General features: G+C 47.9%; 1 protein-coding gene across 2 annotated transcripts in view; it reads right to left on the bottom strand.

Moving 5' to 3' along the window:
- Positions 1 to 10257: 10257 nt before the first annotated feature.
- The window catches only part of LOC106808759 (nephrin-like), a 15851-nt gene continuing 11077 nt past the window's right edge, over positions 10258 to 15031 (bottom strand). The window contains exons 4-6 of one of the 2 annotated variants that reach the window (XM_014811603.1): positions 12107 to 12505; positions 11266 to 11591; positions 10258 to 10593 (exon numbers count right to left, since the gene is read on the bottom strand). In XM_014811603.1, coding sequence (XP_014667089.1) covers positions 10546 to 10593; positions 11266 to 11591; positions 12107 to 12505 — 773 coding nt within the window. In that variant the 3' untranslated portion in view covers positions 10258 to 10545. Of the gene's footprint in view, positions 10594 to 10943; positions 11592 to 12106; positions 12506 to 15031 lie in introns of those variants that run through there. The other variant, XM_014811602.1, reaches the window with a different exon arrangement.

A 15031-nucleotide genomic window follows, 5' to 3' on the forward strand; every position in this document is an offset into this window, starting at 1 on the left:
CGTGTGTGTGCGTGTGTGTGTGCGCGTGTGTGTGTGGGGGGGGGGGGATAGTGGAAAATAATATTTCGGACGCGGCCCGTGTTATAACCACAACTATAAGCGCTTGTGGCAGTACAACGGCAAGCAGTCTCAGCCACTTCCCCGGCCTCACACGGGAGAAGGCAGCAGTTCGGACGGATGAGGACTGATCGGAGTTTTAAAAGGGGGATCGAATGAATTTCCCAGAAGAGGAACAAACCAGCGAGTGCCCGCGTGTGGTTTATCATCTGCGCATTCTTCTACTGACGCATATATACAGCGAGGCGGGCACTTGCGGTGAGTAGGGGGCCTATGCATTACAACGTAGCTTCTCCCATTACCTCCACAAACGTACGTCATCCTCGCGTAGAAAGCTCTGACGACAGAGAAACCGCAAAACATACGCTTGTGGCCAGCACCTGTACACTCCAACTATAGACTGCACCCCGTCACTTGGTCCTGCGGGATCGACGAGGCCGATACACGACGATTGACAGTCTGTCGGGTCGGATCCGTTGTCTTGGTCGTATCGCGTGTCATGCGCTAAGCGGGAAGGGTCCCTCAACAGTTTCCACCATCAAACTAGGAGACTGTGTGCAGAACAAGTAGCAGCAGTAGCAGCAGTAGCAGCAGCAGCAACACCAAAAAATAGCAGCAGCAGAAGGCATGGCAGCAACAAGAGCAGCAACAGCAGCAGCAATGGCAGCAGCAGCGGCAGCATCAAAAACAGCAGCAACAACAGCAGCAATGGCAGCAGCAGTGGCAGCAGCAGCGGCAGCAGCAACAACAGCAGCAACAGCAGCAGCAGCAGCAGCAATGGCAGCAGCAATGGCAGCAGCAACGGCAGCAGCAGCAGCAGCAGCAGCAATGGCAGCAGCAACAACAGCAGCAACAGCAGCAGCAATGGCAGCAGTAGCAACAACAGCAGCAATGGCAGCAACAACAGCAACAACAGCAGCAGCAGCAACAGCAGCAGCAGCAGCAGCAGCAGCAGCGGCAGCAGCAGCAGCAGCAACAACAACAGCAGCAATAATCTGCAATTACGGATTTCGAAAGAACCTCGCGTGCACGTCGGGAAACACGAGATTCTCTATTTAGGTTTAAACAGAACCTCCTACAACGAACAAGACAAGTGGCTTTGGCAGCTGTGCGCTGACCCACTGCGTCGGTGCGTTCACCCGGCGACGCTGGTGCCAGTCAACGAGATGCGCCGCGGTGATTTCAGGGTGACGGATGCTGGGATGCTGGGATGCTGGGATGCTGAGATGCTGGGATGCTGAGATGCTGGGATGCTGAGATGCTGGGATGATTGGATGCTGGGATGCTGGGATGCTGGGATGCTGGGATGATTGGATGCTGGGATGCTGGGATGCTGGGACGCTATGATGGCTTCATACGGATGACCTGGTTCCGACCGCCGGTGGTTTCGTTTTAACACATTTCCCTCTACTACGGCGTGGGCTATTTCGGGGCGGCCCGATGACAGCCCACATGGAGACGAGCTGGATATGCGACGCCAACGCCCTCTCCTGGTCGCGTCGAGAGTTTCATCACTACTATCACCATCAGCGCCACCGCTACCCACTACCTTTACGATATTATACTATAGAGCGATACACTCATACGCGGAGATGTTATACACGCATACGCCTACCCACCGTCCGCCCAGCTGTAGTGTTCGCGCCCCTTACTCGCTTCTCACTCCTTTTTTTCGCATTCCGCGCCTTTTCCTGGAACTCTAACAGTAACGTACGTTGCTCTCTGACTACTTGTATTGTACTTGTACTTGTACTTGTACTTGTACTTGTACTTGTACTTGTACTTGTACTACTGGTCTTGTACTGGTCTTGTACTGGACTACTTGCTCTCTGACTACTGGTCTCGCTGCTGCGTAGAACGCGTACTATAGCGGTGAGGCCACGCTTGATTCATCGTCCCTGCGTACACCGCTTGCACGCGCGCTGTAGGTCCCGCTCCTGACAGCACCGATGTATCACCGTGGCGCAGCCTCCCGCCGCACACGTGCCCCGCGCTCCCTCTACTCCTCCAGCCACGGCCAGCCCTAGCGGCTCACTCCCAACGATGTTGTTATGATACGCGATGCAGAGGAGAGGGAGGGGAGGGGAGGAAGAAAGAGAAGGGGCATTAGCACACAATAACCCGCCTCCGTCGCGCGCCTGCTGCTGTTGCTGCTACTACTGCTGCTGCTGCTGCTGCTGCTGCTGCTACTACTACTGCTGCTGCTACTACGGCGGCTGCTGCTGTTGCTGCTGCTGCTGCTACTACTACTGCTGCTGCTGTGACCGCCGTGATGAACGACAGGGATCCGTAACTGTTTGCGTATCGCGTTTCAGGAGAAATATTGTTGCAGGACAGCGGGGCGGGTGGTTTGTAGACAAGGAGGAGAATGCCCCCGTGTCGATGGCCGCTATAGCTGCTATTATCTCGCCTGTCACTGTCGCAGCATCCGCCCCTCCTCCCTCCCTACGCCACACGCATCTTCATTCTTCACAGCTCTCCTGCGAAGCATGGCGACTTCCTAGCACTTTCATTACCACTGTTTCAGTACTACTTTCATACAAGCAGTTTCATTACCACTGTTTCAGTTAGACTGACGCGGTAGGTCGTTGAGAATAAACGATTGTTGCTTTCAGACTCAGCAACTGCGGGGTTTGAGGGGAGGGGGTCTGTCTAAGTTTGAGTTGCGTCACCTCTTTAATATCTTAAATTGGTCTCAAATTCTAACAGGGCATCTGTACAAGCTCGTACTATATAGTCCTATATATATATATATATATATATATAATAGGTGGACCGTTTTTTGCGTATTCATATGGATTGATAATAGAGAATACCGCCGCACGCTTTCATGTACGGCGCCACCTGCGCCATACAGCGCAGCAACACAGTGACAGTTGCTTACACATTGACCGTAACCGGACACCGCGATGACCGGTCGGTCGGACCGCGAATCACTAAACAACTGCTGCTTACTGCTGCTGTGATAGCGTCAGAGATCGGACACCCCGCTCGCTCAGCAAACAGACTAAGATAGCAAGCTGTTGGGGACATACCCACGTGCACCTATGTGTCACACAGACACATTCACTCATGCACGCACCCATATATATCATCAAGAGCTAATAATACCTAGGTATTATTAGCTCTTGATATCATGTAGTAGTAAATAATTACACATTTAAATGCAATTTGTGATTATTTCCTCCTGATATATATATATCAGGAGTTAAGGGATAGGAAATAAATCAAAAGTTACCACGTAAATCTCCAAACCATGTGGCGGAAACCAAGCGTGAACCAAATCGCATCAAAAACGCGAAGGTTTACGAAATCACAAATAGTCAGGCGATCGCCAACACCAGAACACAACGTCAGCGGGGATGGGGATTATGTGGGTCTAGGCTTACGCTATACGAACCAACCCCCGACGTAATTGGCCAAAGTGAAAGCGCCCGTTCGAACGCGATGCTAAGCCTAAAGTAGATTTCAAATCCCAACTCTCGAATCACGCAAAAAACATATTGCATCTATTTCGGTGTTTGGATGAATCCGTTAGCGCGTGTACTACTCCAGTATTTGCCAGCAGCGTCGCGTACACGCTAGTAAATCCTGATTACAGTCGTGTAAAACGCTAAAAACGCCTCTCAAACTCGCAGTAACGTACGAGCCACCAGCGCACAGCCCTGAGTAAACACAATAGGATCCATACCGACAGAAGCGAACTGCGTGTGAACATGCCAGAACCACATAAACTTGTATTAAACATCATAAAACGGCCGCAAATAAAAATATCACAGCAACGCTTGCGCGCTACCTATGCATAAGCCGGCAATATCGGTCAATCTCCCAATTATTGCCAACATCAGTGCAGCTCATATAACTATCGGGCCAATTTGAAAGGCTGTGACGAAGACGTGCATAGTACTGGTAGCTACGACCATTATTTGCATTCATGAAATGAAAGATAGTAGAATAATTAAATCTGCAAAATTGAGACTATGATGGGAGGTCGTAGTACTGTAGCGTACGATGGAATCCCAATGGAATTCACTCTCTCCACGAGTCCATGAAACTACGACAACACCCCGTCGCATCTTGATCTTGGAAATAGATTAACGTTCTCCATTAGAAAGCTCTTGATTGCGTATAACCATCACGTCCACCAGCAGCATCCGGCATGTGCAGAATCATTCGCTATCTGTATCTGTCCATAGATATACACAACACATGTGTTGTGTATATCTATGATCTGTCAAAAGCCGTTTCCCGCGTCGCATTCACTCTTGGCTTCATATATCTAAGCGGGGGCACACTTAATACGAAGAGAAGGATGCTGCTGTCTCCATGCTCAGCGAGCGCGGCTGTTTTTCACTCGCATCTTTCCATGCGAGGCAGGAAGTCAACGGCCTGTTTCTTTTTACGAAAGTAAAAACATTGTCGGGGTTTGCAGACGCGCGGGTAACGCCGGGTAACGCTGGCCAGATGGCGCTGACGACCGGTGACCGGACCGACGCGCTGGGTCACCAGCAATGCGGCAGAGAAACCAGAGCAGTGGCAGTAGGAATCTAGAAGTAGGAATTTAGCCGCTACCCGAGTATACGATTACCTTCGCCTCTCATAACGTAGTAAAAATTTACTACGTTTTAAACCTGTAAAATGTGTGAATTTCGGGCTCATTCACGTTTTAAAATTTTTGTACCATCTGCTGCGCTCTCTGAAATTCAGGAATTTAAGGGCGGAACGCAAAACGTTTAGCAACTGTATCTGTCTGTCATGAAGTGGCCCACCGCCGATGGATCGCATCGTTCTACCGAATGTTTTTTTATCAGTGCGAATTTTTTTTTCTCCGTCTACACCCACGTCTACTCAGGAAGCAACGCCCACCATCTTGCTGTCCTTCATTCACTAGTTTACATTCCTACCCCCCCCCAGAAGAAGCTACTCGTAGTTGCATGGGGACACGGCAGATGGAGCGGGGTGTTTGATTGTGACGTTGTCCAGCAGAGAGCTAGTTCGTCTGCGTGTGTTTTTGCAGTTGATCCTCGTCGTGACGCCGTGGATGAACTGTGAGATACCCGGAACATCCCTACGCATATATATATAAATAATATGCATATATATATATACATATATTTACCCACATATATACGCATATATACATACATATATATCAGAAGTACTCTTGATATATATACATATATTTACCCACATATATATATATATATATACGCGTTGATACGCGTATATGCACACAGGCACTTGAAGCGTTTCAATAAAATATAATGCTGAACTAAAATAACGAAACTATTTACTACCAGGATTCCTAGTTGTTTCTATATCTCTCTATCACCTCTAATTTTATCTGCCGACAGTTTCCTGAAATTTGTCAAAATCCTTACGTTGCACCATATACGTCCTGCAGCCGCCATTGCTCTCGCGGCGCTCCACTGTTGCATGACACTGTCACACTAATATATATCAGGAGTGTACTTAATAGGATATCCCTATTATACACTCCTGATATATATATTAAGTGTTGAGTGTATATATTATATAGTATATAATATATATATATTATATACGTGTATATATGGTATAGTTAGTGATATATATATTTAGTTGCTAATCGCTGCAACAGTGGAGCCGCGAGAGCAATTGGCGGCTTGCAAGCGTAATGGTTGCCACGTAGGATTGGGCGGATTGACCAGGAAACTGTCGGCAATAATAGTGAAGAGAAGTATAGAAACATTTAAGAATTGTGTAGTAGGCTAATAGATTTTCGTATTTAGTTAGCATTATATTTTATTGAAACGCTTCAAGTGCCTGTGTATATGCATACACGCGCGTGCGTGCAGGCCAGATGTAATACAGCCGATCCTATCGCCAAAGAATATACACCCGACCTTTTTCGCATTCCAACTAATAATCCACATCTGCTCGCCATTAATTTCGTAGCGAAATATGCCCGGCTGTCTCTCTAATGAATAAGTCAGCGCTTTTTCGCAAAAACTTCGACGCCTCAGCCGGTTGTGATATCGCCTAGCTGGAAATTGCCCAGCGCATCCTGCCCCGTCGCCATCCGCCCTAGGCATCTTACGTGTATGCGTGGCTGAACGCTCCGTAACTTCCCGTTACAGTACGCACGTCGGTGTTCATCATTCAAGAGTGCGGAGCGTACGTCGTGGGGTGTGCTGTGTGTGTGGTGTGGTGCGCGATGTGTGGGTTGCGCGTCGTGGTGGTAGGGTGAGGGAGGGGGGAATAGTGGAAAATTATTATCTCGGAACCGGACGGCCGCGTGATTGGATAACCACAACTATAAGTCGAACTGAGGCCAGTACAACGGGCAAGCAGTTTCATGCCACTCTCCCCGGCCCCTCAACGAGAGCGGGAGAAGCAGCATTCGATGTCGACGGAATGAGACTGATCGGAGTTTTAAAAGGGGATCGAATGAATTTCCCAGAAGAGGAACAAACAGCGAGTGCCGCGTGTGGTTTATCTATCTGCGCTATTCTTCTACTGACGCATATATACAGCGAGGCGGGCACTTGCGGTGAGTAGGGGCTATGCATTACACGACGCTTCTCCATTACCTCCAAAATCGTCATCCTCGTTAGAAAGCTCTGACGACAGAGAAACCGCAAAACATGCGCTGTGGCCAGCACCTGTACACTCAATATAGACTGCACCCCGTCACTTGGTCCTGCGGGATCGACGAGGCCGACACACGAAACGATTGACAAGTCTGTCGGGTCGGCGATCCTTGTCTTGGTCGTAGTCGCGTGCATGCACTGATGCGGAAGGGTCCCTCAACCTATTTCCACATCAAACTAGGAAGACTGTGTGCAGACACAAGTAGCAGCAGTGGCCGCAGCAGTTAGCAGCAGCATGCAACCACCAAGAAAATAGCAGCAGCAGTAAGCAATCAGGCATCAGGCAGCAAGCAGCAGCAACAGCCACGCAGCAATGCAGCGAGCGAGCGTGCAGCAATCAAAAACAGCAGGCAACCAACAGCAGCAATGGCAGCAGCAATGGCAGCAGCCAGGCAGCAAGCAGCGAGCAGCAGCAACACCGACAAACAGCAATGCAGCAGCACGCGGCAGCAGCAAACCTGGGCAGCAGCAATGGCAGCATACGTGGCATGGCCGCAGCAAACCGGCAGCAGCAGCAAGCATCAGCAATCGCACAGCATCAACAACACAGCAACAGCAGCAGCAATGCAGCACGTAGCAACAACAGCCAGCCAGTGCAGCAACCAACAGCAGCAGCACAATGGCAGCAACAACAGCAGCCAAGCAGCAACAGCAGCAGCAATGGCAGCAGGCAGCAGCAGCAGCAGAGCACGCAAGCAGCCAAGCAACAACATACAAGCAGCAGCAATAATCTGCAATTACGGATTTCGAAAGAACCTCGCGTGCACGTCGGGAAACACGAGATTCTCTATTTAGGTTTAAACAGAACCTCCTCTTATCGCACACAAACGCGAAGCCCCGACGGGAAAGGGAACACGCGATTACATGTCTGTCTAGTCCCTGGGAATCCCTATGATGGGAGTTACAGCTGGGGAAGGTGTAGCATCTATTCAGCGGCTGCCTTAGTTAACCTACTCTTGGGGGTGGCAGACTAGATGACTTAAGTGTCCTTCGCCACTCCCGTGCAATTGTACTTCTACATGTAGTAATTATTTCGTTTATAACGATGTACTCTGTATTTATGTATGTCTTATGCACAAATAAACCAGTTTGAATCTTGAATCTTGAATCTTGTGGCATCGCTCTTTACATTCAGTACACCGGCACCGGTGATGTTATACTAGCCGAGCATTGCATCCATCAGTAAACATAAACATAACTCCCATAAACATAAACAAAGGAGCTGGCAACTATAAATGCACGTACGAGACGGAAAATCTGTATCCGGCACTACGTTTTCGCTTGCGTATTTAACCGCACCAAAAATATCGCGCCTACGTATCGTAGCATAAATAGTGTGAAGTGATAAATTTTTGCTCGGCGCTAATAACGAAATCGGTGGGTAAAAACAGGACGTTTTCGTCCCCCATTGACGGCTTTATGGCGGTTTTTCTACAGTTTTTGGCAGAAATCGCAGATTTGCGATTATGTTATCAGCTAGCACAGCAGCTGGTCGGTTTGTTCGTTTACCACAAGCTCCTACTCTTCGTCATTATCATCGTCATCGTCATCATCATCATCATCATCATCATCATCATCATCATCATCCTCCTTCTTCTCCTCCTCCTCCTCCTCCTCCTCATCATCATCCTCCTCCTCCTCCTCCTCCTCCTCCTCCTCATCATCATCATCCTCCTCCTCCTCCTCCTCCTCCTCCTCATCATCATCATCATCATCATCATCATCGTCTTCTTCTTCTTCTTCTTCATCTTCATCCATGCTCAGCTGCGAAAGACCCCGAACCGACGTGTCACGCTAACCCCTCCTAGGGGAGAGGTGAGGCTCGCATGCTAATTATCCGTGCATGTCATCCCCATCATCATGAGAGTATAATTACGCACATCTGCCTGTACGATCCAACGTCCCTTATCGTGTCCCCCCTTGCCGCTTGAACATGCGAGACGCGCCCTCCCTTCCACGCTCTGTACCGACGCATGGAGGAATGCGTCGTGTCTCTATCGACGGGGGCTGTACGTAGGGTTACAGCAACAACCGAGTCAACGACTTTGTCTCCTTTTTCAGATAGAATGTCGGGGTTTAAATTCGCTAGCGGAGAGCCCCCCAGCTGCTGCCGCTCGCCCCCCACGCAGCCTCCCGGAGAGATTTGTTTCACGGAAGATGACTAGGAAGCCATGCGAAACAGTGAAAGCAGACCGGCCCGATTGCCCCAGCTCGCCGAGAAAAAAAAACGCACAGGGACTGAGAAATCACAACACGAGATTACGCGAAAACGCCAGACGCCTTTAATCTGTTTTTTTTAAACTATGCTTCGTTACGGATTTACGAATTCGATGGATGCGCATCACCTGTTGTTAGTGTTACGTATAATGCAGGCCGTTATCAGCAGCGTCTTAAAACCAGTGAAAAAAATACACGGGGGCTCGGGGCGATTTAGCCCCCGAAATGCCAAAAAGAACCCCGGAAATGCCAAAAAGAACCCCGGAAATGCCAAAAAGAACCTCCGTAAATGTAAAATGCAAACACAATTTTAGAGTGCTATTTTCATCCGCGCGAGCTTGAAAAGTAGCCCCCGAAAAATAAATTTTAAATCTAAAATTTTAAAAATAAAATATTTTTTCCCTGCTTAAGACACTGACGTCCGTTCTGATCAACACACCCTTCGTTATGACATCACGTACATCGGTAAAGCCACCAGGGGGTCACGGGTCTATACTATCAGAGGGTTAATAATGACATATCTGTCAATGTCAAATTTGTCATTATTAACCCTTCATAGTATAGATGTATAAGATAGTACCAGGAGTGAATAATAATATATTATTATATCTAGAATTATTCACTCCTGATGCAATTACGGCTGTTCAGTAACCAGAGCTAGACTCAACTTCGCTATGGTCCGACTATCGTTAGTTGGAACGTACTATAATCTGAGGTGAACGGACTGAAACTGAAACTTAGCCGCACGCGTATATACACGCACCATCCCGCCACCACCCCCCGTATATACACGCACCATCCCGCCGCCACCCCCCGTATCGCATTTATGCGTGGATGTGTTGTTTACGGCGTAGGGAGAGAGAGAACACAGGGTCACCTTCCACAGACTTCAGCCAGATGTAGACGGTGCGACACGGGTTTATAAATATGTCAAATATTTATTACACATCATATATATATATATATAAACGCCCGCAAACACGTTGGCTTTCCACATGCTGGTCTAGACGTTATGTTCCCGCAGCCTCGTCCTCTCGAATCCTAGCATGCACATAGGGTTAATATCGCGAGCGCATAGTGATATCACATTTGATACCGTGTGAGTTATATGTGAGTCGTGAGAGTTCATGATGTACTAACTGTTGATGTATATGTGTCTACTAACTATATTTCGCCTTCGAGTTTGACAGACAGGACGCAGGCGCGCTCTACGGCCTACGGGATGCTCACTACAAACCCAGCTCGCTTGCTATCAACAAGGACGCATGCTAGCTACTCACGTGCTCACAGTCGTAGCTACCACATAATATCAAGAGCGGATAATACCGTATTATCCGCTCTTGATAATATATAATAATATATGGCCGACCGCGCGGTCTACCGAGCATGCGGCGTAAACAAGGGATCTCTAGGGACGAGCGCTACCTATAATGCAAGCAGTAATGCAGGCAGTATTCGGGGTGCGGGGTGTCTGTCGTCTGAAAGCCTTATAGGCAAACGCACACGCGCGCGCTGACCTTGGCGATCACACACACGCCACCACCCATCACTGATCGTCTACGCATGCTCTAGAAAAACCTGCAGAAGCATGGCAGGAGGGCCCTGCGAGCGAGAGCGGAGATATCATCCCATCACACGATCACAACTTGGGATTGCAATAATCTTTGCGCGTGCCATAGACGGACGTCTGCAAGACAAGAACGAAAAAAACACGGAAACAATTACAAAAGAGACGAGGCAAGATGGCTGCCGTGCACCTTTCTTCCTCCACCTCCCGCGTTGTGGTGGAGGAGGAGGAGGAGGAGGAGGCAGGAGGAGGCGGAATAATGCACACACGCACACAGCATATATCACCAAGATCAAATAAACTAGTTATAGTTATGTTCTTACATAAACTATAATAGTTTATGTGTTCTTGGCACCACCTAACACACAGCATATACGATGTAACACACAGTAGGGCCTACATACCACTGCAGACATAATAATGCACGGATATTATCTCACATCCACATTATCAGGAGTAAGATAATAGAATGGATTAATAAAAACACATTGATTTATTCAATTTTTAACTTGTATTTTTTCACTGATATTCCATGTTTTATTTTACTCCTGACACTATACAGTATATTAATTACGTTTGTACACCGACATAGACAACACAATTAATGCAAGAGTGCCTTGTGCGTTGTGTATTGCATCTATGTATGTGTTTATATATGTACACGCATTTATATATATATATATTTGTACCCTATAAGTGAGCAAGTACATTGTATTGTATATTATCGGATTTACAACTAGGCTACACCAACACGTCGAACATAGACTGCGGCTCGTATGCAGCTTCGCTTACATCTACGTAATCGTAGGCTCTCGGCGTCACTCTAGGATTCGTTCTATGCGGCCGAACGGTGAGCGGTGGCGACGGTGGCGCCACTGCGGGTCGCGTCGAGTACGGGTTGGCGCTGTTGCAGCGTGGGTCGATGGGCGTGGTCTGCGGCAGGGTGGGGCGGCGGGTGTACGGGGTCGTGCTGATGCTGCGGGAGGTGGGGTCGGCGACGTAGCGCGGCTGTTGTCGCGTCGGCATCGTTGTGATGCCACCGTTCAACTGCTGGTGGCTACCTCCCAGGTGACTGGTGGATCGCATCGGTGGAGCAGGGGGGTTGCGGATTCTGTCAGCTGTAGCGGAATAGTAACACGTTACGTTCGTAGAAAAGACAACAAAGTTGAAGACAACAATAAAAAACAAAGAAACGACAACAAAGTCTGTAGAGAAGACTGTAGAAAATTACAATTACAAAACAAATCGAATTTATACACAATACAACTGTTCCCAAACAGATTTTCTAATAGGACCAACATCACAATTAAGCAAGGCTCGCAGCTCTACACATGAAGTCAACATCGAAATTACAGCACTGCCCGACCATGGAACAGCACAAGCTGACCATGGAACGGCACAAGCTGACCATGGAACAGCACAAGCCGACCAGGGAACAGCACAAGCTGACCATGGAACGGCACAAGCTGACCATGGAACGGCACAAGCCGACCATGGAACGGCACAAGCCGACCATGGAACGGCACAAGCCGACCATGGAACGGCACAAGCCGACCATGGAACGGCACAAGCCGACCATGGAACGGCAGACGCCGTCCAGCATACCAGCAAACTTCGATCGTCTGCTACGTACCTTGCGCGGAGGGACTCCTGGCGGCCATGTTGGCCTGTGACGACTGCAGCCGACTGTAGGTCGTGTACGGGTCGGGCGTGCCTCGCGCGTACCCGTACCCGTACTGCTGCCGCCGCAACGCCTCCGAGTAGTCCTCCACGTCCGACTCGGCCTCCTTGTAGGCGGCGCCACCGTGCTGCGCCGCGTAGGCATCGCGGAACGTCTTGTAGGTGGGACTCGTTCCGTGGTAGATGCTCGCCTGCTCCAGGGTAGCGTCGTCCAGGTAGAATCCACGGCTGCCGGCCGCCGGACGGTCCCCGTAGTGGGCGCCACTTTCGGAGAAGTCGTCGCGAGCGAGGTCGTCGACGTGACTGTACATCTCGACGGTGTTCGACTTGGTGTCCGTCTCGGCAGCGGCCGCTAGGGGGCGAGAGACGTTATTGATTTACGTTAATTTGTTGTTTAATTGACGTTATTCAGATATTATCAGGAGCGTATAATAATATATTATAATAGTATATAATAGTATATAATAATTATATATTAATGCCTGCTGTTGGGGGCACTATTCCTTCCCAAAGCAACACTATGAGAGCATAGTGCCCCCAACAACAGGCATTAATGTTTTTAGTGCATCACATGACTATGCAATCTACTTTTCATGCGTATATACCTTCTTTATACTCCCTAATTTGCCGGTGCATTCGATGTAACAAAACACTCGACACAAACACAATCGCCATTAATTCCAAAATCTTGCGTGGCGCCCAGACGCAGGAGATTCGTGACGTAAACACAATGCTAAGGCGGGCACTATCTCTTCATAATGCCTGCTGCGTTATCCAATGAGATTGCAGCGATTCATCACGTCATGCACTAATAGTATATAATAGTAGATAATAATATAGCTATTATTATTCACTTCTGATATTATAGGGGAGACTTTATTGAATTTAAGGATGCACGGCAGGAAGACCGTTTGTCATAGAATAATGCGTGTGGCGTTCTGCGTTCGCCTGCGTACGCCAGCCTACGTTGATGGATGAATGAAGGTTAAAGACAAGGAGTGAACTCGATCTTCAGATTAAAATACTAAATATTAACGAGTGATAGACGGAGATTTGGTCGCATAATACGAAGAAATCACATATTGAACGTCTAAAATAAACACAACTGTTCGGTACGCATCCTTCTCTAACAAACCGCGCACCACTGTGATCGACAACAAGCTTCACAGAATATTCCCAAACAGAATGTATAGTTATCGCGATGACCCTGCCTATTCGTCACAGTTATATCTCCCTATCGATCCCTCAGTCTGTCAACATTCCCCTACCCCCAATAAGATGACTAATTCCATTCCCGGGAGTACGTCACATACGGTCATTATTCTGCTTCTATATATTAGGACCTTTGCTCTTAACGTGTCCATGTATATATTAACTATCTCTGTATCCGTCATTACTCTTCCGCGGTTACAGCTTAATTAATGCGTTAATCACTGCTATGCTGTCTCTACACCGATAATGATGTTATTGCCAATGAAACCTATTGCTCGTATATACCTGTAATATATTCTGCCTTTATAATTCTCTGGGTTATTCCAGAGTAATTCTCTGGATTTCATCCAAACATACTTGCAAATAAACAAAACATCTTATCTTAAAATGCATCGCGACTGCTCGCCTGCTTAGCTCTCCGTCCCCAGAATGAATGCACATGTAAGTGGCTGAAGTATTCGTTAAACCGGAGCAAGACTAATGTGCCGCTCCGTTCTGTTTTGAGGGGAAGAATCCATCAGGATTCTATCCGTATCCACAAAGGGAAACTGCAGCGTTGATGACGTCATCACGCCAAATAATTAAAGAAGGCGTTCATTGTGATTAGACTCACTATATCATTTTCATTCTAGTTACAGTTTTATAGATTGTCATACATCTATGCTTGTTCAGAAGGATGTGTAGCCAGTTTATTTTTTTCCGAGAACTCGCAATTTCAGAGACCCACAGGAGGTAGCAACGCGCAAAATGTCCATGAAAGCGCAGTTCCCAAAACAAAAGAACCTACGCGGTAAATGAATCGTTAGTGACCGATCAGGGCTAGGGATTAGAGGCAATGATTGATCCCCGTAAGCTGGGTTTACACTATCAACTTTCTGTTGAAAAGACTATCAACTTTTCAACTAATCGACCGAAAGTCGGCAGCGTAAACGTAAATAAATTGTAACGTAATAATTTCAGCTCAACAAGCTGATATAGGAACTAGTTGAGCGATTAGAACATGTTCTATTTTGCTCAACGTTTGGTTTAACGTTTTCAACAATGTTGAAACGTTTGCTGATTCGCGATCGATAACGTAAAAACTTTAAACATCTGATAGAAAGGTTAGAAGATATAACGTTGAAAAGTTTATCCACTCGTTGACTTTTCCATAGTGTAAACACAGGGCAAACGGTCGCACTGCATGGTCAACGCTCTGTTTGCCTATGTAATCGCACACCGTAAAGGTTCCGACAGGGTCTGGGGAATGCCTGCCGTGAATTACACCGAGTAGCCGCCCGAGCGGGCTAATAACCTCCACTAGCAGTATCCATAAAACTACACGTGTTTTCACTCAATCTACACACAACGCATCCAACTGCCCGTAACCCCGACTGCATGGGAAATGCCCGAGACGCCCTGCTGCACATATTCAGCGCTGCCCTACTGTTACAAAGATGCATGTATTACCATAACGGCTTCACGGCAAGCCTTCGCCTTCTCTCTATACGTGCGTCTCGCTTTCACTTCTGCGGTTCTATCGCGCTCATATCACACTCACTCTCTGTATATCTGTATCACGCTCACTCTCTGTATATCTGTATCACGCTCTCTCTCTGCATATCTGTATCACGCGCTCTCTCTCTCTCTCACTCTCTCTCTCGCGCTCTCTCTCTCTCTCTCTCTC

The sequence above is a fragment of the Priapulus caudatus genome, unplaced genomic scaffold, assembly GCF_000485595.1.
Source record: "Priapulus caudatus unplaced genomic scaffold, Priapulus_caudatus-5.0.1 Scaffold302, whole genome shotgun sequence".
NCBI lineage: Eukaryota > Metazoa > Priapulida > Priapulimorpha > Priapulimorphida > Priapulidae > Priapulus > Priapulus caudatus.